Source organism: Heliangelus exortis, chromosome 5, assembly GCF_036169615.1.
Source record: "Heliangelus exortis chromosome 5, bHelExo1.hap1, whole genome shotgun sequence".
NCBI classification, from domain to species: Eukaryota; Metazoa; Chordata; class Aves; order Apodiformes; family Trochilidae; genus Heliangelus; species Heliangelus exortis.
Window position 1 is genome coordinate 21667650 of NC_092426.1, and position 27547 is coordinate 21695196.

At 47.7% G+C, this 27547-nt stretch overlaps 3 protein-coding genes across 3 annotated transcripts; 2 read left to right on the forward strand and 1 right to left on the reverse strand.

The window, feature by feature from the left end:
- Positions 1 to 871: 871 nt before the first annotated feature.
- On the reverse strand, positions 872 to 6903 carry AHSA1 (activator of HSP90 ATPase activity 1). The gene is made up of 9 exons (XM_071745886.1): positions 6740 to 6903; positions 6229 to 6419; positions 5989 to 6071; positions 5211 to 5328; positions 3546 to 3634; positions 3084 to 3218; positions 2224 to 2325; positions 1684 to 1735; positions 872 to 1268 (listed from the first exon to the last, which is right to left on the reverse strand). Exons 1-9 carry the CDS (start codon positions 6817 to 6819, stop codon positions 1096 to 1098), a joined length of 1023 nt encoding a protein of 340 aa, XP_071601987.1. The 5' UTR covers positions 6820 to 6903; the 3' UTR covers positions 872 to 1095.
- Positions 6904 to 7237: 334 nt separating this feature from the next.
- Positions 7238 to 20193, forward strand: VIPAS39 (VPS33B interacting protein, apical-basolateral polarity regulator, spe-39 homolog). The gene is made up of 20 exons (XM_071745887.1): positions 7238 to 7346; positions 7472 to 7564; positions 8032 to 8131; positions 9502 to 9645; positions 9885 to 9923; positions 10266 to 10330; positions 12901 to 12957; positions 13877 to 13969; positions 14648 to 14681; positions 15095 to 15197; positions 15285 to 15312; positions 15498 to 15571; positions 16075 to 16150; positions 16433 to 16567; positions 17110 to 17151; positions 17513 to 17602; positions 17961 to 18047; positions 18587 to 18676; positions 18957 to 19061; positions 19320 to 20193. Exons 2-20 carry the CDS (start codon positions 7472 to 7474, stop codon positions 19338 to 19340), a joined length of 1476 nt encoding a protein of 491 aa, XP_071601988.1. The 5' UTR covers positions 7238 to 7346; the 3' UTR covers positions 19341 to 20193.
- Positions 20194 to 20998: 805 nt separating this feature from the next.
- Positions 20999 to 27472, forward strand: NOXRED1 (NADP dependent oxidoreductase domain containing 1). The gene is given in 8 exon segments (XM_071745051.1): positions 20999 to 21035; positions 22624 to 22814; positions 23918 to 23938; positions 23940 to 24038; positions 26328 to 26553; positions 27109 to 27183; positions 27186 to 27247; positions 27250 to 27472. Coding segments are annotated over 8 exon segments (816 nt in total). The 3' UTR covers positions 27355 to 27472.
- The last annotated feature ends 75 nt before the right edge of the window (positions 27473 to 27547 follow it).

Consider the following 27547-nt stretch of genomic DNA (forward strand, 5'->3'; position numbering starts at 1 on the left):
ACCAACAGTAATTCTCACCTATCTACTAATTCTCACGTTATCTACTTCTAGCATCATCCTAGAGGTGTTCTACAGAAAAAACTAGCAGAGCAAGAGCTCATGCCTCAAAGGGAAAAAACCCAAAACCAACCAACCAAAAAACCCCAACCCAAAAATATAAAAAAAATAAACACTTCATTCACCCCTGAGGCAAAGCAGATTGAAATTTCTAACCACAACTGGATTTTGCCCCATCCTATAAAGAATTTTATTGCTTTAGAAGACATCTCTGGGAAATATCTGTATTAGGAGAAAATAAGCAAGTGCCTTTACCTTCCTCATAGGTTGAGGAAACGGATGAAGTGGATGCAGCCTCAAGTACTGCATCTTGTTTATTTTACAGGAATAAATCCCACCTTCATTTAGAACCTAGTTTGCTTTGGCCTGAAGCTTTTGGATGTAGCTAACCCTGGGGTCTACAACCTGCTAGAACTATCTTTATGCGGAAGTTTCCAAAGTAGTGAAATGCTACTTGTCTTGGACATCAGGAGACTTAGTGATTGGCATCCTTGTAGAGCAGGCTGGTGTAAGCAAAAGAAAGGATTGTGTTGAAGGAGAAAGGAGAAGAATAGCTTGAACAGGAGCTTCGATCCCTTCAGAAATGGGAAGGGTCTGAAACTTTTACTTGCAGCAGATCAAAAGCAGAGAAACAATTAGCAGCTGCTCAAACTAAAAACTGCACCAAGCTCACACTCTCTACTCCCCCAGAAGTGAGGAGTAAATCACACTGGGATCAGCACTCCTCATTGATTGGTGTTTTTCCAGATTCCTCCCTCAGCCTATTGACTGACCCTTTGAACTCAAGCCAATCTGAGGACACAAGTTCCATAGGTTTTTTTTTTAAGTTAGGTTTATTTAGCAATAGAAGTATGTACATGTAAGAGAATCCCCTGCAGCATGAGACATGCACAAAGCAGTGTGGGACTGAAAGTGGTGCTGCTCAGTGGCCTCCCATCACCTGTCATCCCACTTTACTCAGCAGCAGAGCCAAGATTAGAAAGGGACAGGTGAGAAACGTTATCAGTCCACGTGGCAGAGTCTTCCCAGTAACTGGTATTAAAACAGGCGGGCGCCATAGCCAAATGTCTGTTTAATGCCCTCGAAGTAGTAGCGCAGCCAGCCTTGCTTTGTTCTTTCCTCCTCGCTGGCAGGAATGCCTTTGCCTTCCAAGCACACCTCTGTCTCACCACCTTTGTCAGTGAAGTTCAAGGTAATTGTTGCAAAGTGCCCTAGGGAAACCAAAGGGAATGTGTCAGCAGTGTGTATGCTGCCCAAGGAGTTGCTCTGCTCCTCCTCTCACACAGCACCATTTAAGACTCCTCGGGATCCTTCCCAGAGGATCTACTTATGACAGCTGCAGGCCTCCATCAGAAACAGAGGAGAGGGCTCCCTCCTCATGGGGTTCAAAGCAGTTGCAGCCACATCTGAGAAAGATGCTACTTCATCATTCTAAACCCCGTCAACTGCTCTAAGTGGTGTCTGATGATTCTGGCCTAATCATGCGGGATATGAAGCTGGGATGAGTGTGGGGCAGCTCCCAGAACACCACTATCACAAGCTAGAGTGCTGTGTGGTAAGTGGGGCTGGAATTCTTCAAGTGCAGGCATGGGCTGTAATATCAGAGTCCATTTTTGGACTACTTACCAGCTGGCCAAGATTTAAATCTCCATTTCATGACAAGTTGCTTCTCAGGGACCTTGAAAAGAGACAGTAAGACTGAATAGTAATTTTTTGAAAATCTAGGAAACACATAGAAATTTGTTAATCTTGATAAAAACACACACACACAGAAAGAAAGAGATTTTTAAGTGTCCTTTTCCTTCCACTCTCCCTTTTACAGAAGCAGGCTGCAGTACAGCCTCTAACACCGAGACAGTGCCCCTGTCCTGAAGACTGTAGTGGCAGGAGGGCTAAAGAGGAAAAGAGTCAGTTACCATCCTTAACATCCCTCCAACCCCTAATAAATAAGTAAAATCACACAAAGACAGGTCAGGTCTATGACTACAAAGCAGATTTTCTCCCTAGACTGAAGTCCCATACTATAGGAATGCTTCAATAGCCACAGTACCTATAAATTGGGCACCAAGCAGAACTCCATAAATGCTACCTGAAGAATTCTTCTAGAATTGATGCCTAAAAAGTAGAAAGGCTGCCCCTGAGCAAGGTGCACTAGTTAGTACTTACTAGGTCAACAAACTCTCCTGTGACACTGCCATCCAGCAACTGAAATTTGCCTCCTTTGTCAGCCTCCAAGGTGGCTTGTGCATGGGTGAAAGCTTGCACCATCTGAAAGAATTCAGGATAAGACCTGTATTACTTGACATTACCTGCTTGCAAACTTGTTGCCTAATGCCTCCCACCCAGCTACAAAAGTTTAGGAAAAGGAGACAAGTCAGTAGTGCAAAGTCTTTACCACGGGAAGACAAAACTGCTGCCCTGGCCAGAAAAGTAATGTTATAGCCACTACAGCAGCATTCTGCTGGCCAAGGGAAAAGAACCCCTGACCTTCATATTCTGTGCAGTGTTCTGTAAGCCACACTTCAATTTATTCTGTTGATTCTTTAATGAAAGCTGGACCTAAAGAAAGGTAATTTTTCTTTTTCTTTTTGTAGGTAAGAGACTAAGACTATGTTTAAATAATGATACAATTCTGCTTTCTCTGAAACTATATAACAGTGTGCAGGAGAGAGAAAGCTATTTAAAGGATGATTTGATACCACCTAACCTTAAAATAAAACCAAAAAACTAAGTCAAAAAGCACCCAACTGTATATCCCAAGAGATCTGACCACATGCAATAAAGGATACACCTACAGACAGGTGCTGACCACAATCTGGAGCTGTCTTCTGGCTGCCATTAATCCTCTTGTCAACTGTGTGAAAGATGCACACTGCAGCTTTAAGCAACCATTCTGCAGACCAGAATTCCTATTCCTTTCTCACAGACTGTGAGTGTCCTACAGAATGCCTTAAAAAGCTTTTTTAGGAACACCTTCCTACAGGAGATAATTCTCAGGATAATTCTCAGAACAGGCCTAACATTACCTCCTGAGTAACGAATACCCGGTAGAGCTCCTCAGGAGATGTTAAGAAGTTGTCCTTCAGGCTGATTTTACAAGTAGGGATCTTGACTCCTATGGATTTGGACTGTGATGTGCCAGTACTGCTGCTAGCAGCCCTCTAACAAAACAAGCAAAACAAACACACACATACTTTCTTAACAAAAAACTCAACAAGTAGTTCACATATCTAAGAGTAAACCGAATCCCTTTGGTAATGATGTAACTAGGTGGAACCATATTTGAGTGTAAAAAGATGTATTGCTCTGCTTAAATTAACAAATACCATGTGCTGTAAACAGAAACAGTCAGGCCTACACCACAGATTGCCAAATCCCAAGTATATTTTATCCTATAAACAGCACACGCTGCTCCTGTAAGTCCTGGATTCTATTACTGTGTACCTTTCTTCACAGATCAAAAAGCATGTTTGCACAGTTTTATTTACCTTGTGCTCTTCTGCTTTAGGAGCCATCTGAGGTGTTGCTTCCATATGTTCACCATTCACTGTGGGCAAAATCATGCCCTGGGTGAATTCTGAAAGACAGGAATGCAACCATTAAACTAATACAAGAACTAGTAAACCTTTCAACTTTCCTTTGAAATAGACAATCAAAGAGGACTTCCTGGTTTCTTCCCACTCGTGGTACACCCACAGTTTGGAGCAGCATTTAAAAAAACCAGACCTCATTGTAAACAGACCTCTTTTTACAAGCAATTAACTCCTCATGCCCTCACTACTCTCCACTAAAGGCCGTATCAGAACCTGCCTACACTGACACTTCCCTCCTCTTCCTAATACTGATCCCCATCTTCCACATGCTGCTCTCATATTAATGTTAGCATTACAGTTCCTCATTTTTTTCTCTCTCACTCTCTAATATAAATAGCAATCACATCTCAAATACTTCGGTCTTGCTTATCCAGACAACCCAAACCAAGCTTTTCCATTTCTTTTCATACTGATTCACCACTTCTCATACCACTGCAGTACAAAATAAAGCTACTACACCAGATGCCAGGACTACATGCACAAAGCCAGGGGAGGTCCCAACAGTACCCTGACCAGAAACACTGGAATTCAGCCTCTTCCAGCATCATGTTTGCTTTTCTACAACTCTACCATGCCTGCCTTTAGCAATTATAAAAATGTGCTCTCTCTTTCCTCTTCATCTGTTCAAACTGGCAAAATTCCATTATATAGCAATATTTAGCTCCCACCTATTCTTATTTATTCCAGCCCACAAGATCATACAGTTCTTCCTGAAAAAGATTCTCATCTTCCATTGGGTGACTGCATCTCCCACCCTGAACACTACAATGCCTGAAAAAACCCAAGGGTATAGAAATTTTATTCTAGGAAAACAGCAACCAGTGGTGGTTTGTACTCAGCAAAACTTTAATATCTGGCACATGTAGGGCCATATAGGTAAGGAGGTATAAAAAGTATTTGTAGCATTCCCAGCCTGTGCTAGAGAGCAAAGCTGAGCTCAACCAAAGCACACTGAGATAACTCCAAATGCTGGAATAAGATTTATCTGCTAAAGAAAAAAATAATTTTAAACCAGATGCTGAGCCAGCTCATTCAATTACACTAACAAACCTGCTGAGCAATTTCCAGTTGTTGGTTCTTCTCAAAACCAGGTAGCACTAGATGCCTTTACTAGTGTGCAAAATAGAAAATAACAAGCTAGAGAGCAGCTATCACCTTCCAAGAGAATAAGCTAACTAAAAGCCAGATTGTGCCACGTGCGGTGACTGACAGTGTCACTGGGGGAGCAAACACATTTTACTGGCTTTATCTTCTCTAGAGCTGAACTTCAGCATGTGAAGGACATTCTTAGTTTTAATACAAATCCAAAAATGCTCGATTACTGCGTTACCACTGAGATCACTATTTCTGGGCTGTGCTACAGTGTTGAGACAGAAGTGTTCCTCTCCTTGCCAAAAACTAGCCATTTTCAAAAGAAACAGAAAAGTTACTGTTGTTGCTGTGACACCTTACTGTTGAGATGGGGTAAGGACTAATATTCCCTACTCATGTTGCCCCCATCCCTTATTTAGTATTAGCCCATATGGGTTCCCATAACACTTCTCCCTCTCAGTTACATACCTGTTTTGAGAGTGCTGATATAAGTTTTAATTGCATCTCTGATCTTTTTTGCACCCTCTTGCCTCATCAGGGTCTTCAAGTTAGTGTCAGGCTCATCTTTTGCAAGGCTGACATGAATCTAAACAAGAAGGACAAGTGCTCATTAACAAAGCAACACTTGGACAGTCCTTTTATTACTTAATTCAACATTGTGGTTAGACTGTGGCTAAGCTTTCACAAGCAGCAGTGCAATATTATTCATCTTTCACTTCATCTCTCTCAGCCCACAGTAATGTACACATGTGCCTAAATACCCTCCTGTGACCTCGGTATCTGGAAGGCAGGAAAAAAAGACAAACACGCAATGTGGTGTAGTGACAAGATGAGGAACAACAGTTTAAAATTAAAAGACGGTAGATTTAGGTTAGATATAAGACATAAATTCATCACTGTGAGGGTGGTGAGGCACTGGAAGCTGCAGATGCCCCATCCCTGGAAGTGTTCCAGACCAGGCTGATGGAGCTTTGAGCAACGTGGTCTAGTAGGAAGTGACCCTGCCCATGGCAAGGGGGCTGTAACTAGATAGTCTTTAAGGTCCCTTCCATCTTAAGCCATTTGACTCTATGATTCTGTGAACCTAACCAGACCCTAACACTAAAAAAGTTCCACAAAAATATCAGGGGGGGGGGGGGAAAAAAAAAAAAAAAAAAAAAGTACCACAGACCAAAATATTAATACCATGAGGATTCCTGTTAGGACAGCCATATGGTCAGCAACATTAGCTTTTAACTGTGCTTACCTCAACTTCATCGATGTCATTTTCATCAGAGAGATTAGGAATCTCCACATAACCTTTGTATTTCACTCCTGTCTTTGAGGTGCCTGCAATTAAAATTGCATTTCTCGGTCTGATTGTTGTATAAGCGACCCCGTATCATGATGCAATACTCTCCATTATCGTTATTTCCCATATTAACTAAGTATCCTTAATTTTATATTTGAATCTGGCCTTGCAACAGAAGGGGAGAATATCACTCACCAGTCCATGCCAGCTTGATAGCCCACTCATAGAAGAAGATAAGTTTCCCTTTGCGGTTGTTAATGGAGGCTTCTCCATCCAGCTTGCTCACTTCTGTCACCTCACAAGACCCTTCCTCTCCCTCCACCCTGACAGGCAGGAGGAGAGTTTTCAGCCGCTCCGTGGACCAGTTGGAGGCATCCCGCTCCGTCCTGTGGGAAAACGGGGCGCTGGGAGAATCTGGGGCAGGCCCCACGGCCATCCTGCACCAGGACCCCCAGCCTCCCCCCGGCCCTTCCCTCCCTGCCCCGCTCCCACACCCCCACGGCCCTGCTGCAGCGCACCCCAACACCCCGCCTCGGGCACCCCCCCGCACACACAGAGGCGGGGGCCTTCCCGGGGCATCGGCCCGAACACCCCCACCTCAGCACCAGCGGGCAGGCAGGGAACGGAGGAGAGAGGCCCCCGGGACACCGGCCGGGTAGCTCCCTCCGCCCAGGGGCACAAGGACCACCCGGGCTGCCCCGCTCACCAGTGCCAGTTGTTGACGTTGGTGGCGTCCGCCCGCTGCTCGACAATCCAGCGCGGGTCTCCCTCCCCCCACTTGGCCATCGGGACCGCCGCAGCCTTTGCGCCGACCGCCCGTGGAAACTGCTAGAACCGCCGCGCCACCTCCCGGCTTCCGTCACCGGCACGGTCCTTTCCGGCGCCCTTCCCCCGCCTCACCCGACTCCTGGCTTCTTAGTTCCGCCGCACCGCCTCCCGCCGACACTCCCGCCCGTGGCCCCGCCCGTGGCCCCGCCCGTGGCCCCGCCCGTGGCCCCGCCCGCAGCCACCCGTGCCGCCCCTCGCAGACGCCCGTAGCCCAGCCCTTAGCAGCAACCCAGACACCGCAGCCCCGCGCCCGGCCCTCTGGGACTTGTAGTGCGGCCCCGGTGGCGGGGCGGGGCGCGGGGCATGCCGGTACTCGTAGTGCGCCAGCGGGGAAACGCCGGGGCGGGCGGCGGAGGGGAGACTACCTGTCCCGGCATGCCCCGCGCCGCAGCCGCCATCCCTCCCTCCCCTCCCCTCCTTCCCCTGCCCAGCTCTGCCCTGCCCTGCCCGTGGCGGTGCCTGGAGCGGGAGAGGAGCGCGGGGAGGTGAGCGGGAGTGGGGGACAGCGGGACAGGGACAGGGACATTGACCGGGACCAGGGGCAGGGACAGGGGCGGTGATTCCCCTCCGGCATCTCCTCCGCTGAGGCAGCCGCGCGGTGCCGTTGCAGATGAGCAGAGCGAGGGCGGACGAGGAGGAGTACTGGCACAGCTCCAAGTTCCGGGCCTTCACCTTCGACGATGAGGATGATGAGCTCTCTCAGGTAGGGGCCGGCGCCGGAGCACCGAGGCCTGGCCTGAGGCGTCCTCCCCGGACGGACGCCCCCGTGGCTGTGTCAGCCCGGGCCTCGGCCCCGCGCTTCGCCTCGGGTCTGTGCTCCCTGGGTGGGGTGGGTGCTCGCCGCCTCCCCTGTGTGGACGCCACCGGGGGCTCCTGTCTCGCCCTTTACAGTAGCCAAGGCGAAATCTCACTAGGACCGTGGTTCCCCGCCCGTGCACCAAGCTGCATCTGGCTGAGCTGTCAGTGTCTGTGTAGCTGTCTGAGGGGTGAGGAAGGGCTGCTGTGTCTGTTCAACACCTACAGAAATAAAATACCCCCTCCACAAGAGTCAGTGGAAACTGAAGAAGCTGTATTTGGAGCTCTTGAGAGAGATCGTTTGAAGGGAATAGGAAACAAAGCACACTTTGCAACACTGGTTATCTTTATACAAGCTCTTTCTTTTGTTCATAGCTAAAGGAGTCCAAACGGGCAGTGAATAGCCTTCGGGATATCGTAGATGATGATGATGATGACCTTGAGAGGGTCAGCTGGAGCGGAGAACCTGTGGGAAGTAAGTGCTGAAGTATTGCAAGTTACCCTTGAGACAGAGGCGATTTAAAATTACTGCCTAAGTCGTGTTGTTTAGCCAAGGTCTAATCTATCTAATCCTGCATACCTAATATAATTCTAGTCTCCTGAGGTCATGTTGTGAGCCTCTTGATTTACCTGTGTGGATCCACTGAAAAAAGAGCAAGCAGAAGCCCCAATTAAGTAAAGAAGGGGAGTGCAGACAAGTGAAGGGAATTCACTGTATTTCTCCCAATATGTAGCCCATCTTAGAGCAGACATTTTGGGAGTTAAAGAATCATAGCATGGTTTGGGTTGGAAAGGGACCTTATAGATCATCTATTTACAACCCCCCTGCCATGGTGTCACTAGACCAGGTTGCACAAAACCCCATATAACCTGGCCTTGAACACCTCCAAGTGTTATGGCTTGATATTCATCATCCTCTTCTGGCCTGCAGGATTCTAGGTGATCATTTCTTTCACACTGCAGTCTGAAATGGCAGTGTTAAGTTTGCTGTGCTTTGTCCCCACAGCATTTTAAGGAGATGTTCTAAGGCTTGGTGTGTTTTTAGAGACTGACTCCTATGCTTGAAATTTGAAAGTGAATTGTAAGCATTAAGCAAATGTACTTCTAGTGACAATGGGAGTGAGCTCATAAACCTCATAAGCTGTCGGATGCACTTCAGAGTTTATGATCCACAGAGTATCTGGCACTTGCTGGCCATTGCCAAACAGTGACCATTTGCATTTGGAACACCTAGAGGACTTCCAAAGAGTCAGTTCTTGTCCTGTGCTGTAGCTTTTCTCTCTGGCTCAGGCCATTTCTTTTTCCACCTCTCTATTTTTCAGCTTTTTTGCTCAACCACGCTATCCTAAAATTTGTGTGTTGTGCAGAATGGAAACCTGTGTCTTGAACAAGCAGGAGACATACATTGTTGCCAGCAGTGTATGCTCAGTGACAGCTGTTCTGTCTGTGTGGGGAGGAAAGCTGTCTTAGTTTCCCCACATACCAGGAAGGTATGCTCTTATGCTTCAAGTTGTTCTGTACCTTTAGAGCAGGGATTATGCTTTATGCCGTGTAACAACATAGAAAATTAGGTGGTCTTCATTTTGTTATAGAAGCCATAATCAGCTGTACAATGTTGCTGAAACCCAGGGGTCAATTGCCAAGTGTTTCACACGCAGTATTACATGAGATTGGGATTCTATGCACTGCACCTACCTAGCACTGAGGGTCAAAGTTATCAGGATGTGCTAGTGCAGAACTGACTGCTGTGTCCTAGTGGCAGGACATTCCTGCTGTGAGGTAAGATCACTCTTTACAGACTGGTTTTCTCTTTCTCTGTTATAAACTACCTGTGTCTGCGCATAGGTATCTCCTGGTCAATCAAAGAGACAGCCTCCAGCAGCACAAGCTCGCTGGAGGGCCGAGACTCCAGCCTACAGAAGGGTTCTTCCTCCTATGCTGCTCTTCCCAAACAAGTTTCCTCCTACTCCCTGAGCAACCTATTCAAAGGTGAGGTTCATCATATATAATATGGGCAAATGGCTTTTCCCTCAGGAGTGTCACGGGGTGCAATTTGCAAGCAGGTGAGCCTCAACTATGATGCTATAGTGTGAATCACTATACAGAGTGGCTTCTTTTGCAGTAGCATAGCTGGAGCAAACTGGCTTGCAGTCTGGGCTTCTGTTCCTTCTGCAAGAGATGTTGCTGGTGAAGAGACCTTCTCTCATGGGTGTTTGTTTTGATTTCAGGACGAAACAAACTTCCAAGTTTCCAGTCCCTTTCAGATGGTAAGTTTTGAATCCCTACCTCCTTTTGGAAGGAGTGCAAATTTATGCAAACCAAAGCATTTCCAAAAAAAGGGAAGTGTCCTCTTCCTTATGTTGCAGAAAGGGAAACTGAATCATGGGTTGTCTGAAAGTCATCCAGCTAAGAAGCAATATGTTGGCATAATGGTTTTGGGGCAATCTGCTTATGTACAACTGATGATTGTTGAGTTTAGAGCCACTTTGTATTGCCTTTTGGTGGTTGAATTTGGGTCTTCTACCACAAAAACCAAGAAGAAGGTCATTTTGGAAGTGGGTGTGAATAAGAATTTTGATGTGCTACTCAGCTTTGCCTTTCTCTCTCAGCCCTTTCTGACATAGGAGTTAAAAACTACGCCCCAGAGCTGCGCAGATCGAAAGCTGAATACAAGGTGAGCAGCCTGTGTTTGTAGTGTGCTGAGGCCAGGAGAACTTTATACTCTGTTGTTGTCACGGAACGTGATTAATTACTATTTCAGACAGCAGAGGGCAATGCAGGGTTTAGGACAGGGAGCCTCTCGGTGTTCCCTGCCTTTGCTCAGAAGCAGGGAGCGTTGCTGAAGACAGTTGTTATTCCCTCTCCTAATGAGTGGCTCAGCAATCTTTGTGAAAAGGATTTCTAAGTAGAGCTTTGCCTCTAAGCTGCTTTCATGCTGGGTCAGATGAATTGGCATCATGTGTGATTTTTTAATTTTTAAAATCTAAAGTCTTATAAGCTTCATGTTCATCAGTCACTGGGACAACACAGAGTGAGTGCACAGAGGTGGATTTCCTGTTGGCAGAAATGTTTTTCTCCCAGATAGGTAATGTTAGGTGTTGCAAAATCTAGTGAATTTGCAACTGGGTGGATTCCTCATACTAGGTGTGAGGTTGTGGTTTCATGACCCCAGGTCCAGCCGTAACAGGAGTGAGCACAGATTCCTAATAGGTACAAATGGGCACAATACTGACACAGCTGCCTCCATGGTGTAACACAGGCTGAAATCAATACCTTTTCCAACAGACACACAAACATACAGCCCTCAAGCCTGATCTTCAGCCTCCTTCCTGTCTGACCAAGATTGAATTCCACTAGTGCACTAGTGGAACATATACACACTCTGAGTCTCTCTAGTAGCTGCTCTTAGACATCCAGTTTGTTTTCTAGCTGAATCTCAAATCCCAGTCTCCTCCAATTGCTCACACCTGGGCCCTGGAGCATCTTAGGGTTCATGGGCCTATCCCAGTTCCTGCTACTCAGACTGCTTATTTTACTCACTGACTGGTTGAGCTTGAAGTTCACTAGCATTTGTATACTAACACATACACTTGGGACTGAGAGCCCACCCACACAGGAGGTGGTTAAATACAGAATTTAATGAGAATACAAGACAGACTACAGTGATCCATTGTAGGGCTTAGGCAGGCAAGCACACTAACTAGCCACTTGTTTAAATTTGGCTGGCACCCTGTAGCCCCTTTTCCCTCTATTTTCACATGCTTGTTCCTGCCCAATTCATTTTGATCCCTCCCTTTCTCTGCTTTTTGTCTTTCCCATAAACTTCAATGTGCAAGCCCTGCACATTTATACAACCTTCTTAAAACCTATCAGAATTCTCTGTCCCCTGCATTGTATACTAAGTTCTGTGCCTCTTTAAGGTTGCATGGTTTTGGGTAAAGTTTCTTTGATTTACTCATCTTGGAGGGTTTTACACGTGGATAATGACCTAATCTGTTTCATTTGATCATGGCAAGGAGTGGGCAAGTCATTGTGTTCAGATTGCACTTTGTTGGGTTTTCTTCACCTGTCCTTGGCCATCTGATCCTCACCAGGTTGGTGTGTTTATGTTGATGAGCCATTAATCACATAATCTGTCAGGCAGCACTTCCTGAAACCACAGCAGGAGAAATAAGTGTGCCCTGCTGTGTTCTGTGCCTGCAGAGGCAGTGAAGCAGGAAGGAGAAGGGTTGTACAGCCTCCTAGAAGCAGGCAGGAGTATTTGAAGTGGATTGGAACAAGGATGGGAAAGTTAATGGCAGCTTTGAACCAATGTCAAGTGGCAGGCTGAGGAGCTACCTCTGGCCAGGAGTGCTGAAGGGAACCCTGGTGTTCAGGATATTTAACACAGCTATACATTGACTTAAGTGTGCAGTCGTCCCCTAAGAGGGCTGGATTAGCTCTTTTTTTCTACAGATTTGAGGTTTCAATACATCTTCAGTGAATTTAAAATTCAGTATTCTCAGAGCTTGTTGTGGTTACTCCCTTTCTCTGGGTGTTTTGAGGCAGAAAGCTGATTTACAACTTGTATACAAAGTCTCAAGTACCTCACAAAGACTTAGATGCCTTCTTGGAGTGTGAGTTCAGGAGTGGCTCAAGGCCACTGCCACTTTTTATCCAATGCTTCCAGGTTGTAGTGTCTGAAGGTGGCAGGGGAAGAACGATGGCCACTGCAGCAGCAGTAGCATATTACCTTAGGATGGTCTTGCTGCAGGCTTCAGTGCTCTTGTTGCATTGTACCAGTCCTGTGTGACTCTCCAGGCACTTGCCTGTGGCTGTTTTCCCTTTGTTCTCCACACTGCTGTTGAAGGCTCACCAGCAGAAGTCTGTCTGCATTGTAACAAAAACGTGACTCCTTCCCCCTCAGCTTTGGGTTTGCCAGTTTTGCATTTACTTTGTTTGTCCTAAAAACAATGTTGGAACTTCAGTTTGCAATGAGGACAAGCTGGTGAAATGCACTTGTTATAAAGGATATGATGATGGACCTTGCTGAGGCAACCAAAAAACTATTAACATTTGAGCCTGTAGCTTCCCTCCCCACCAGCAAGCAGAATCTGGGGGCCCAGCATCTGCACCTGGACACTGTAGGGACACATCCTACTAACAACCCTATTACTCTGATCCAGCACAAGTAGAAAACATCTTGGGGACCACCTCTGATTTCATCTCTTGAGGCTCAAGAGCTCTTTATTTTTCTTGTGGCAGGATTACAGCAGTGATTGGAGCCCCAAAGATACAATCAGGCGGATGCAAAGGGGCAAGGTAAGGCCTTTCCACTCCCACCTGTTTGCAAGAGACAGAGGGTGAGTGGTCCTAAACTTTACACTTGGTTGTGGTCCTGGCTCTTCCAGGAGCAGGGATCTGTGTTGCTTGCAGCATCTAGCAGGGGGGGTGCTCTGCCTGTCTGCTGCTTTGCCAGGTGGCAGTGCTGGGGTCACACTGGCTCAGGAGCAGCAGGACACTTTCAGGTTTTTGTTGCATTGTGTATATGAGTCATCCCCTCAGCTAGGCTCTGACAGGAGGTTTCTGTACTGCTGTGTGCCTTTCTAGCCTTTCTGCTCCTGGCCTGGATTTATGGGAAAAATCCAAAGGTGTAGGGCTTTATTTCCTTTCTTGGTGGCAAATGAAGGGCGGAAGACAGAAGCAATCTTGGTTACTCTGGAGGTGGAATCTTCGTCTCAGCTGCCTCAGTTTGCAGTGAGCACACAGGGAGATTGTGGTTTTACTCTGCATGTGTCTCCTCAAAGACTGAGGTGAACTAAAGGCAGAGAGAGGCCACAATTATGGTGTAAGAAAAAGGGAAGAAGAATCCTTACAACTCTACTTTTTGTTCGCCTCCATGGAAAGGGCCCTGTAGAGTTCCCTTCTCCTGTCAGGGCTGGTCATTTGTGGTGCGCAGGGAATCTTTGCCTTGTAACAAGGGTGTTTATGTGGAATATACAGTATCTGCTGTTCTAACCTGGGCAGTAATGAGGGCTAGCTCTGCAACCCCTGTGACAGATTCCAGGGGTCATGCAGCACATGGTTTCATTTAAATTAGAAGTTCTCTGCTGATTGGGAGAGCAATTATTCATGTTGGTGAAGAATTTATGGGAGAAGAATTGTTATTACCTTAGGGGCTGGTTCTTCCTGGGGATTGCCTGATGTCCCATATGCCTACTCAAACCTCTTCCATCTCCAGGTCTGCTCTCTGGAGAGATTCCGCTCCCTGCAGGACAAGCTGGTGCTCTTGGATGAAGCTGTGGCAGGGCATGATGGAAATGTCATTACAGCTGTGAGTCCTGCTAGGGCCACCTAGGGCTGGGACTTCCTGGGTGACCTCACAGAGGGTGCTTGCATGAATGCAGTCAGTTGGCCACCTGATCTCACAAGATAGGGGTTTTTTGCTTACTTATAAACAGGAAGTTACTGAAGAGTGTCGAAGTTAAGACTGGAAAGTTCCATATTCCTAATGGCTTTCCTGCCACTCTGCAGAAATTCATGCCAGGTTAATAACAAGGAGCCTGATCCTTCATCCCTTCAGGCATTGCAGCCGGGGTTTAATCTGCTTGTTACAGCACAGAAGATCTGAGGGGCTTCTCCAGTTTATCTGGCTTCCAAAGCACCAGACAGCAAATGGGACTGTGTCAGAGTTTCCCTCATCCAGGTCTTTTAAGCCCTTGGATCTCTCATAGAAATGTTTTTCTTTGTAAATCTTTGTCTTGCTTATCTAAGCCCCAAAGCAGGAGCTTAGGCAGATGTCCTAAGCTACCACAGAGGTAGCTGTGGTCCTGACTCACTGCTTGTCCTGTGTCTAGTGGGTGGCAGAATTCAGTTGAGTGCTATAATAGCTGTGTCTTCAGAGGCCCATTGCCAAAACTTCCCCAGGCCTTGACCAGTTTGCTGTCTGTCTGTCTGTCTAAATTCTGGTGTAGGATGTGGTCAGCTGAGAGCTGCCTCTCTGTGCTCACAGGTGCTGATATTCCTGAAACGGACACTAAGGAGAGGTAAGTGTGACAAGGGCCAGGGTTTCTATACTGTGTTTCTTTTAAAGGCAGAGGGGTTCCTACTGGGGTATTGCTACTTTACTGGGCATGAAATATTTCTACAGCAAGTGTAACATGAGAAGGGGGGATGATGATGCCCACGGAGGTCCCAGAGAGGAGCTTTAAGCAGTGGTAGGTGGTAGTGCTGATGGGGTGAATGAAAAAGAATCTGTAGGGGTAGCATAGTGCTGTGAATTCAGCTGTCAACGTGGTGATTGGGCTCTGATCCTGTGCTCTAGCCTTCGAGACTGTGCTTTGAGATGGGAAAAGGCTGTTGAATCCTGCCAGTGGCTTGCAACTCTGTGCACCATGCTTAGGCCCTTCTGGGTTGGTAGTGCTAACTTACTTACCCACCTGTACCTATCTCTCTCTAGAGATCTTGTTTCGGGAGCTGGAAGTGCGGCAGGTGGCCTTGTGTCATCTCATCCACTTCCTCAAAGAGACTGGTGAGCAGAAGTTGCTTCTGGATCTGCTCAGGTGAGGCTCTTGCCCAGCCTAGTGTCAGGGCTGAGTACACTGCTAGGAACTTGCCTCCAAATTAATGTTCCTTGTTCCCTTTTGCAGGTTCCTGGACAGGACTGAGGAAGTTGCTGTGAGTATTTCCAGGAGCAGAAGCTCCCTTTTCTTAGTGAAGAGGGAGTGTAGTGGGTGGGAGAAGGTTGGCTGCAGTTGTCTGGTAGTCAGGCAAGAGTTTTGCATCCCCATTTTGCCCTCTAGGGTCCTGTATCTCTAAAATCTGTGAGAATACACTGTGCTTCTTTTCCCCTCTCCCACCAGCTGTCCCAATACCGAGAGCATTTGAACATCCAGGATGTAGAAAAAAGGAGGGAATTTCTGAAAAGCTGTATTGGGTAAGACAAAATACAAGAGGGTGGGACGGATGTGGATGCTTTACAGAAGGTGGCAGTAAAGAAAATTAGACCTCTGTCCCAGTGCCAGCTTTTGTAGTTTGAGACCCAATGCTTGGTTTGCTGCGGTGGAAATGGGGGTGTTGTGGGCGTAATGTAGACTAGAGAGGAAGAATTTGCAGTGATCACTAGTTCAGCAGCTTTTGCTGCTTACTTGGGAGTAAAGATGCTTCAGGGACCTTCTGATCATTGACCCTTTGGGTTGTAAAGGATGAAAGATTGGGTGCCTGAGCACTTGGATATATTGGTAGCATCAGCTGTAGGTTCTGTGAGAGGTGCCACATACTTTTTCCTTCTGTGGAGCCTGTGTAGGAGAGAGCCAGCTGGGGAGGGCAAGCAGGGCAGAGTACCCACTAGGCTCTCAGATTAGGATGCTGAGAAGCATCCTTTTAAGTGTTCTATGTTAAGAGCCACTGACAGTGTCTCTTTCCTCCATGTCTGGCCAGGCTGCCATTTTCAGCTGAGGATACCTCCCACATTCAAGACCATTATACCTTGTTGGAGCGACAAATCATCATTGAGGTATTAAATCTTTGCTTCTGGTCAGGAGATGATTTGGACAGGAGATCTCTATCTGTTCCTAACTTAATCTGCTTTGGATCCAACCAGCCTGCCCTGGCTAGTGTAGTTTAACTGCTATCCAAGCTGTTGTGCCAGAGACGTGTGAAGTGCCAGACCTGAGGCTTCATGGCATGCTGAGGCTGTGCTTGTGCATTGCTGTCTCAACACTCTCTACCAGGTTTCTGCCCCACAGGTCAGTTGCTGGGCCTCACCTTCACCCTTTCTGTCTTCCTCTTTCTTCAGGCCAATGATCGGCACTTGGAGACAGCTGGGCAGTCAGAGATATTTCGAAAATACCCTCGCAAGGCCTCAATTCTCAACATGCCACTAGTGACCACCCTCTTCTATTCCTGTTTCTACCACTACTCAGAGGCTGAGGTGAGGACAATGTGGGTGAAGAGAAGGGTTACATCTCATCCCTGTCACCCTAAATTGGCAGAGTGATTAAGCTGGGATATGTTAAGGAAAGAAGGGGGGGTGGTCATATTTTATCCCTCAGAGAGACCTAGAGGAACCCAGGGACCAACTCCCTTGGTCCATCTGGGACCAGTTTGAAGTTTTCTTTTGGCTTCTAAGATGGGACAGCCTGTCAGGAAGTCATGTCCTAGAGGCCACTGTCTGGGTCCAAGGAGTCAGAATTGGCCCTTAATCCCATGAGGCTGAGGTGTGTGATACTGGTCTTGGAAGTGCTTGAGGTGCACTGGTTGAGGATGTAGGGGAAACCAAACGACAGCACTAATGGAGGTGGGATAGCTGCTCTCTTCTGCTTGCTGTTTCCTCCTGTGGCACTGACATGGGCAAAAAGCAATAAGAACGTGGGGAGATGAATCCTGTGTGTGGCAAATGCATTACAACAGGTGTCTGAACCTCTCCCATGGCCTTCCCTGCTGACTTTACATTAACTTGTCTGCTTTCTCTAGGGAACATTTAGCAGTCCAACCAACCTGAAGAAAACGTTTAAGGTACATGAGTCTCTTGTTGTGAAATGTTGCTGAAAATGTGGGCAGCCAAATTGTATTTAGCAAGGAGGCTGGGTAGGAGGAGTTTGAGGGGACTGAGAGAGAGAGAGCAGCATGAATTCCTCCTTGAGCAGGGCCATTCTGGAGGCTCAGAAGGGCAAAGGGGAGTCATGTGCAGGGTGCACCCTGGCTGCAGGAAGCACTTGCAAATTCCTGCCTGCTTCTTGCAGTGCTGTCCCTGGCATCAGGCATCATCTCACCTCCTTGACTGGCTGTTGGTGTGGGTCCTGACAGGGCTGGGGGCAGACCCACACGGGCCTTCTGAACTGTGCTAGTGCTCTGACGGCAGCTTTCTGCCTTGCAGATTCCTGATAAGCAGTATATGCTGACTGCCTTGGCTGCCCGTGCCAAGCTTCGAGCCTGGGATGATGTGGATGCCCTCTTCACCACCAAGGTGAGCTGCAGAAAGCCTTAATGGGGACTCAGTTCCAGGTTCTGATATCTACTACTGAGAGCTGGCTTGTTCTGGAGTTACCAGACGAACTGGTTTTATTTCAGCAGGGCCCAGCACCTCTGCTGCAGGGTGTTGCAATACGGTCCTCCTCTCCCTGCCTAAAACCTCTGCTGGCCCTGGCGTGGCTGCAGCAACAAGGTCAGAGAAGGGGGCTGCCCTCGTGCTCTGTTTGCAGCCAGCCTGCACCCAACCACTGCAGGAAGGGCTCTGCCAGTGGTGGCTGGTGGTGTATGCACATACTCTTATGGCTGGAGGGATTGTCCTTTAGGGTTTGTATAGGGTTTGGCTCTCATTTCAGAACTGGCTGGGCTACACCAAGAAGAAGGCACCTATTGGCTTTCACCGGGTGGTGGAGATTTTGCAGAGGAACAATGCTCCTGTGCAGGTGAGGAAGGAACCACTGCTTATGTTCTCTTGCTCTTTGTTGGGATCTGGGGTGTGTTTGATTCCCCAACTGAGCCACTTCCTGGCTGGGAGTGAGAGAACAGCTTGCTGAGCTGCTGGCTCTGACAGGTGGGCACAGCACTCAGCTGAGCAACAGATGCTTCAACAGGAAGTGTGGGTGAAAGTGAGGGCTGGGTCCCTGGTCTGACTGCAAGAGGGGACAGCAGGCCTAGAGTTATGTAGGAGCTCTCTGTCCACAGTGCATTGCCACCTTTGTTTGCTACATTAACTCTTCTTATGCTTAATCTGTCTGGCAATGGTTAACCCAATATATAGGAAAGAGGTAGCCTGTGACTGGGCTTTGTTAGCAAAGCTTTACTGCCTTCAGGGTCCTCAGCAGTCTTGTTCTGGTCACTTGTTGCTGAAGGAAGGGGGTCAAGTCTGTGTGATCAGTCAGCTTGAAGGTCTTTGTGACTGGAGTGAGAGAGCAATGCAGGAGGTACCTGCAGAAGGGAGGAGACACTCTTCCTTCCCTCATAGGTTCTGCAGGAATATGTGCGCCTGGTGGAGGATGTGGAGACACGGTTGAACCTTGCCACCAAATACAAGTGCCATGACGTTGCCATTGAGGTAGGTCCCTGCTGTGTGTGTGTGAAGAGGTGGGACCCTGCTTTTTCCCCCTAGCTTTCCTGTGCTCTTGCATGTGCCTGGTGGGGTTTGTTTATCACTGGGGCCTGGAAGCAGTGATATGAATCCCAGTGGAAGACAAGTGAGACAGGAGAGTGGCTTTTAGTGTTTGTGCTGTGATGGGAACTTGAGATGGAATTGAAGAGTTGCCCTGCTCATCTACAGTGCACCATCTAACTGTGGAAGTGTCCTTTTCACTCAGTTGATTTTGCTGTTTATGCAGACGTACAGGGATTTAAAAGATCGCATCCAGCTGACAGCGTATAAATGCAAGGTGGAACGAGGCTCTGCAGAAGAAGAGAAGATAAACAGCATTCTCAACAACACGGTAAGAAACTCATTCTTTTTCTTCCAGAGACTCTCATCAGAAACAGCCACAGATGAGGTATAAGTGCATGGCTGTCCTCCATACTTTTTATCCTTGCTGGGAAGCTAATCTGAATGTTTGGAAGTGCATTCAGTGTAGGAATGAAGGGTGAAATTGATACAAGTAGCACCCTCTGGTCATTGTTGTCCTTACTGGGGATTGGGACTCAATAACTTGGCCCTTGAGGACCAGCACTGTTAGTCATATCCTCTCTTTTAGCAAATCCGATGGAAGAACTGAGCACCTGTGAAGCAGCCTGCTTGGCCATTGCCTTGCCAGTGAAAGAGGAAACTGCAAAACCCAGTTTGGTGCCAACAGAGCAACTGTCATCTGTGAGAGTGGGTGCCTGTGGCTCGTGGGACAGTGGCATTCAGGCTGGTTGAAGGCAGCTTCTCCAATGTAACCACCAAACCCATGGTACTGATCCACCAGGGTTGATTCTTTTTGGAATCTGATTCTCTTTGACTGTCTATAAGCCAGGCATCGCTTTTGTTTATGGAGGGAAGTTGCTGGACACAGCAAGGTTATGTTTACTCTGGGTGGTGCCTGGGATTATTCTTGCAAGAGGAACAGGTCAGTCACACTCATGAGTCTCTCTACCAGACAGTGGTGACCAGTCCCTGTGACACTCAAGCTGGCTTGGTAACCACCAGTCATGGCTGTGGCTGGAGTAAAGCCTACTGGACTGTGTTCTCCCTATGTCTGAAGAGTGTGCTGGGGGAAAGGACCAGCTGCACCTTTCAAGCTCATTTGGTTGATTTGTTCTGGCTTACCCTAGGAAAAGAGGTGATGTACAAACCCCTACAAGAGCACCAGGACAGCAGCCTCTGCTAGTATCCTTGTGCAGCTCTTGGGAGATGCCTTTATCAGGGAACAACAGACACCTGTTTTGGAGCTGGTGAGAGCCCTGCTTGGTTGGATGTAGAGCCATGGACCCTTTTCAGTTGACACAAATCTGCTCAGCTCTTTTCTCTGAGAGTGTTACACCAGGAAGGATTGAATTGCACTTTCTCAGAAACAACTCCTCAGGCAACTGTTGGCTTCACCCTTCCAGGCCTCACTTCAGTTCCTTAAATAAAGCTCTCTCTTTCTCCTTGGGCTATTTCTTTTCTTCCCACACTGAGTAATTTGTCACTCTGTGTGCTAATCCTGAGTAATTTCTCACACTTCCTACAAAGTGAGTATGCAGGGTGTTTTCTCATGTCCTGGAAAGCAGAGTGCATGTCACCTTGGAGTGCCTTTGCTTGCAGCAGTACTCTTTTTCACACCTTCAATGCCATCAACATAGTTAAATTAATCTTAATGCTGCAGGAGAGTCTTTCTGCAGGGGCAGTCACAAAAAGGTGTGGACAGGAGCTGGTATAGAAACAAGTTCAACTCCTGCTCTCCTTGTTTTTTCATGCTAACCTAGCTGCTGGCTCTTGGGGTGGCACAACTTTACCCAGCAGAAAAAAGACTGCTGCAGTGAGGGTTGTCCTCCCCCATGTTCCTGCCTTCTTCTGTGCTCTCTGGAATGCTGTGGTGGCTCTGGAAAACTCCCAGCTTCCCTGCGGTAAAGTGTGCAGTTCTCTAGTAATGGCACACGTACTGTGGCAGCAGCAGTGCCCAGGCTAGGCTGGTTGGGTCCTCCAGGGGTGAGGGCTCACTGCCTGTGCAAGTAGGGCTGGTGCCTGCTGTGCCATCAGGGGACATAAACCAAGTCAGAACCTGAGCAGGTGGAAGTTTCATTCAGGCCACCCTTGTTCCTTGTGCCAGCTGTGGTGCCATGGGCACCAACAGGCTGTGGATGGTGAACAGTGCAAGCCAAGACTCACAGCTGCTCTCAGTGGGGCCTGGGGTCATTTTTGTCCCTGAAGAACTTGACTGAGGGTGTTTCAGCCCTGTTGGTGGCTCTCGCCATGTGGGAGCTGTACTGGAGTTGGGTTCAAGGCTCTAGTAGGTTCCCTGAGGCTGCAGGGAGCCTTGGGGAATGGGCCAGTTTTCACCTCTCTATACCCAGTGCAGATTTGTGATACACTGAAGGGTGATCTGAGTTTCTTTGGGACACACACAGTTCAGATAGCTCAGCAATGTCCTGTTGTGGCCAAGAGCACTGTGCATTTGCCTCACACCAGGCTAAATGGTGCACTAAGCTGTCCTCTGCTGAAGCAGGCAGAGCTAGGAGGTGCCTTCAGCCACCTGTAAACCCTCAGGTGAAACACTGTCTCATCAGTGAAGGAAGGAATCACCTGCTCTAATTTTCAGGGCTTTCTGAGCTAATTATATTCACTCTGCTTGTACCCCTAAAAGCATCCTTGCAGCCCTTTTTAAGGAACAAGGTAAGTCCTGGAAGGGTTCCTACACCTGGGTGCTGCTGTGCCAGGAGATGGGGACTTCATAACAAAAGTGTAGAGAGAGGAATCTGAGAGGTGCTCAGCTGGGGAGGGTAGGAGGGACAAGTATTGCCCTAGGAAAGCTGAATGTGAATGAAAATATAACTTTGAACCAGAAAAACTGAATAATTTGCTGAAGGTTTGATTTTCTCATTACTTCGATACAGGAGCTGTTCCAATTAAGTCTGTCCTAAGTGTTGTGCCAGCAGGTTGTGGGTGGCTGGGCTTTAAAATCCAGCTGAGACTCATGAAATAGAGAAAAGGTCTAGTCTCAAACCCAACAGATGCTGTACATGCCTGTCTGCAACCATCACTCTCTTCCTCCCTGGCAATGCCATTGGAGAGCAGGGGCTGAGTTGGGCTGGATGCAAGCAAGGCTGTTGGGACGTGCCATCCTGACATGTGAAATCATAGAATCATAGAACAGTTCGGGTTGGAAGGAACCTTAAACATCAGCTAGACCATCCCCCTACATGGGCAGGCCCCATCCAGCCTGGCCTTGAACACTTCCAGGGAGGTGGCAGACACAACTTCCTTGGGCAGCCTCTGCCAGCATCTCATCACCCTCACAGGAAAGAATTTTTTCCTAATGTCTAACCTAGAACTCCCCTCTTCATGTTTGAAACCATTTCCCCTTGTCCTCTCACTACACACCCATGTAAAAAGCCCTACCCCAGCTTTCTTGTAGGCCCCCTTCAGAAACGGGAAAATCACTATAAGGTCACCTCAGAGCCTCCTGTTCTCCAGGCTGAATGACCCCCACTTTCTCAGCCTATCTTCAAAGGAGAGGTGCTCCAGCCCTCTGATCATTTTGGTGGCTTTCCTCTGGACATGTTCAAGGAGCTCCATGTTCTTCTTATGTTGGGGACTCAAGAACTGGACACAGTACTCCAGGTGAGGTCTCACAAGAGAGCAGAGAGGTAAAATCACCTCTCTTGACTGCTGTTTATGCTTCTTTTGATGCAGCCCAGGACATATTTGGCTTTCTGGGCTGCAAGCACACATTGGAGGCTCACGTTAAGCTTCTGGTCCACCATCAGAAGGGTCCCAGGGAATGGGACCCTTCTTGGAAGGGTAGGACCACACCTGTTCTGTGGCTTGTGCTGGGCTGATGCCAGCTTCTCTGCTTCCCCAGGTAGAGCAGTAATGAGAAAATTTTGCTGACTTTGCTGACAGCCTGAAGTTCAGGATTATTGGAGGTGGTCACCTTGGGAAGCAGCTGGCCCAAGTCCTCCTGGCACTGAGCTGGTCTCTGTGCCCCAGTGTTCGTGTTTCCACCAGTTGCCCTGAGAGCCTGGGAAACCGCTTGCCAGCCTGGGCCTGGAAATGGGACTGCACTTATGTTGACTTTTAACTGCACTTTTTTCACAGCAATTCCATCAGACCTCATTAAAGAATGTTTCTCTGCCAAAACTATTGAAGGTATGGAAAATACAGTTTTTTATTTTAATTGGGAAACAGAGGATGCTGTTGTAGAAAAGATCTTTGTTTGGTTGGAAACCCACTATGCACCAAAGATTAACTTGGTTGCTTGTTTTACTTAACAGTCCCATCTGAGTGTGGTGGGGACATTAGCTCTATTGTTTGACTGCTGGTTAGTTTAAGGCCCATTTTAGTTTAATACCCCCATTTTGTCACTCTTCAAAGTTCTCTTTGTCATTTGCTAAGAGCTTGGTCAGTGACTCAGATTCTAGGTCGTTAATTGTTCACCTAACAGAGAAAACATCTTCCCAAAACATCTTCAGCAATGCTGAAACAGAGATGTCCCTCTCCTTGCTTTATGGCTGCAGGGTCAGTTCTAGAAGCCCAGCTGCTCCTGTGCTCTGAAGGCCCAGCCAGAAGAGATCATCCTGCAGCATTACAGCAGCTCTTTGCAAGCAAACTGTCAACTGCCCCATAAACGCTTATATAAAACAAGACAAGTGGGGAGAATGGTCCTCCAGGGAGATGCTTAGAATATTAAAATCCTCTTTCTAATCATCTCAAAGCAGAAAGGAAGCAGGGATTATTAAATGGCTTTTTATAGAACTTGAAAACTAGCCAGATCATAGGGCTTGGCTGTTTCAGCTAAAGGCTTTAAATCAGCCTGCAGGAAGTAGGGCCAAGCAGCTGAGATCTCTACATGTTTATTCCTGGCAGAGAGGCTGCCTTCCCCATTACACTCTGCTGCTGCTCTTTCCCATGTAGAAATGGTGATGGGCAGCGGCCCAAGTCCCTGTGTGCCATTTTGGTCAGGCAGGCAGCAGTCCCAGCCTGGGAGCAGTGATTTCTTCTTCACCTGCATGTGGCAAAACCCAGATAACCACACTGCTGGTGCCCAGAGGTGCTGGGCAGTCACCTGTGCTGGTTCTGTGGACTCTGGAGTCTTTCTCCTTGCCTATCACAGCAGACCTACAGAAGCAGGGGCTCATGTGCTTTTAAGATGACAGCTGGTGGCCTGGGCAGACATTGCCATTCCTCTGCTGTCTTGCCATCACATGTACCATCCATCTGCTCCATTTTTTGGTCCTCCATCTAGAAACCCTACACTGTGTACAGCCTCATCACCTCTATCCCCTCTTCTCAGGTAAAATGGACCATGTAATTTCAGAGCTTGGTCATGCTGCCATTGTTTGGGAGCTCATGGGGCAAGCACATTGCAGACAACTCTGTTTCTCACAATTTTATTGTGAAATGTCATTGCAAACCTTGCCAAAGTTGGTCGCTTCCCCATGCCCCCATCTTCTGGAGTCATGGGAACATTAGATTTCCAGCTTTCTGTTAGTCTAGAAGAAGCTGTAGGCTTTGTGGCAACAAATGTGAAAGCATGACCAAAAGGGAGTCAGGGGACTCTGGATAAAGCACAATGCTGGCATTGAAACCCCACTCCTACCAGGACCTCAGATCATTACTGCAAAATCACCTGTTGTGAGACAGTGCAGAAAACAAGAAACAAAGCAGCAGACTGCAGTCTCCAAGGTCAAAAAAAGCAAACCCAGCGCATTGTGTTTCACTTTAAGTTGTTGCTGTAGCTCTGAGTGTAGGGGTATGACCTGTACCCCCTCTTCCTGACCCCTGGGCCTGCCCAGCCCCTTCAGTCGGGTCAGCCCTGGCTCTCTGCTGGGGTGACCAGTGGAGGGTCAAACGTGAGGTTACCTTCCATGCTGTGGGTATGGCTGTTTACTAATAAAAGGTTTGCAGATCCTGCAAATGATAACTGCTTCCTCCTCCTGACCAGCTAAACCTAGATTTTCCCCCATCAGCTAAAGCAGAGTGATGGGAGCTGTTGATTGCAAGGCAGAGTGGGGGAGGACAAGGAGCAGAGAGGGGAGAGGAAAGAGCTTGCTTGAAGGAATTTATCTGCAGTGGGGAGTGACCTGGACCTCAATGTGTTCCTATGCTCCAGCACTTGTGGTGTGGCCTACATGCACTGGAGGACAAAGTGCAACAGATGATTTTTAGAGCCCACTCCCCTTTTTTTTTAAAGCAGATCGCTACATGGCAAATTTAATAATTCTACTGTGGCCATCCCTGCATTGGAACTGTTAAGACCCATAGATAACACAAGGCAATGAGGGTCCATCAAATAGGAAGAACGTTTCAGGCTGGTTAAGATGGTTATTAGAAGGGACTAATTTTGAGAAATTATAATGGGATGAATCCCAGCCACTACTGACCGGTGGGTAGTGCAGTGGAATAGTCCCTGCAGCTTCCCTCATGCAGGGACCTTTCCTTCACACAGGGACCTTGAATGTCCACTGTCTCAGCATCCCCGGCTCCAGGCACCCGCTTGGCTGCAGCGCAGTAGCCGGGGTTCTGCTGGAGCATCTTCTCCCTCTCCTTCATCTCCTCTCTTTCGGCTGCGTCCGCTTCCAGGCAGGAGCAGTCCCGCAGCGGCAGTGCCATCGTGAGGCCACAGAGCCAGAGGAGAGTGGGGCGAAGGGATCAGTCCCGCAGCACTGGGAACCCCTCTGCTGTGCAGGGATGTGTTCTCTGCACTGCCTCTGCAAGCTTTTTTCTTGCTTAAACTTGGTAGAAGTTCTTCCAAAGAGCCGGGCTGGGGGGGGTTGCATGATGGAAGCTGGGTCTGGCCTGGTGAGGGTTTTGTTAGTTGGGATTGCAGTGAGTGCATGATCTTTAAGATAGAAACCATTCTATGATCCTATGAAGAGAACCCTCCTAGGGAAACCCTGCCGGGGTCCAGCTAAACCTGGAGTGGAAATGGCACACATGGAAGAGGGGAGTCACTCAGGAGAATTGGATGGGCAAAATGAGGCAGAACATGGCTCCTCCACCAGTTTCTCTTAGTGCCCCAGGGGTCACCTTATCTTTCAGGAGCACTGTTCTCCATGTACCTGCCATCAGTTTTGAAATAGCTACCATTTATTCCCCTGTGTGAAACGGTAGTAGCTCTGAGGCATACTCAGTGAGCAGAAGCTGAGATATGCTTTCTGAGTAAGAACATGGTCCAAAATCTTTTTTCTCTTCTCTCTAGCACTTCTGTTTCCATGGACATGCTATTTCCTATTGCCAGCTCATTCCTCTGTCTCTTATGATCTCATTACACAGTTCCTCATGCACTTTGCATTCTTGCACTGCTGAATGATATTCAAGCAGCTACAATGCCTGTTGTGCCAGGAAGGCTGAATGGTTGTATGACTTTGCAGACAGCCTGTAAAGGGCCCGTGTTTATTTGATGAGAATGAGCTACAGAAAATACAAGCTATACTAGGCTTGTTTCTATGAATTGCAGCATCCTTCAACTACATTGATCCTAGATCAGAGGCTTCAAGCTCTGATTGATTGCGAATGCAGTTCCTTATAGGAGTGGGAGATAAGAATATCTCTTCACACCTGTGTGCACACTGGTGATTGACATTTGATTTCGTTTGTCCTGCAGGGAAAGTGGCTGGTGGCCATTTTCTACGCAGCCCTGAACAGCAGCACGAGGCAGATCCTGCTTCACCAGAAGGCACTGAAATTACTCAGTGACTTCTGTTTTCCTGAGCGCTGCCCCATCTGTGCAGAGCAGAAAGCTTCCTGCCCACAGTTTGTGTGCAACAGTTTTGACAACAAAGGTTTTGCCACTTCAGTGACTTAAGAGAAATAAGTAAAGGGTTGAATGCTGAGGTACTGCTTGTCCAGGCTTTGTTCTGATATTTTCCCTACCCACAGCTGAAGCACAGTCTGTCTTGTTGGGTCAGAAGGTGCTGAACTGTGTGTTGCCCTTAGGACCAGACCACTGACAGGGAAGAGCATCTTAGTTGATGTATTAGCAGAGTTACTTTGTCCATGGCTCCTGTTTGGCTATTTAATAGGGTGATCTGAAGCCACTGATCAGGACTGGGGCATTTGATGCAGAAAAAAAAAATTTCCCTTGGGAAGAGGCCAGTTCTTAGAGATAATGGATTTAGGGTAGGTAGTTCATGTACTAGACTGTTGAGGATGTTAAAACAGGGGAATTGCTTGAAGGAAAGGACTCCAGCTTGTGCAGGATTGTTCTAGAGACATGAGGCTCAGTTTTGCTCCACATGGCAGGGTAATTCCTGGAACACTACTGATTTAAGTTTCTGAGTCTGATTGTTTCTTAAAGATCCAAGAAAGAGATTCATAGTCAGACACAAAAGAAAACTATTATTTGCTAAATTATTAGTGAGCTGCTTCAGATTCTTATTGCCCACAAATGTTTTCTCTTCCCAGAACCTTCCCCTGGTTTGACCTGACAGCTGCACAACTGAATCTCTCCTTAGCCAGCTGCTAGAATAGAGTGAACTTGTCTGGTGTCATCGTGCTCTACAGCGCCAGTACAATACCAGGCATCCTTTGGAGACTGGCCTGCAAAGCAATGTGGGCTGATCAGTACCAATTGTCTCTTACTTCAGCTGCAGTGGAGCCTGGTGTAATGCTGAATGACAAATCTCCATTCTCCCCATTTTCTCAGAAACTCCAGAGGAAACTGATGACTATGATTCTGAATTGTCTACAAAGAAGCCCATGGCAAAATGCTTTGCTGAGATCTCATCCCAGGCCTCTCATGGGAGTGAGGGGTGCAAGAATCAGCACTGTTCACTCTTTAGATTCTTTAAAATATTCCAG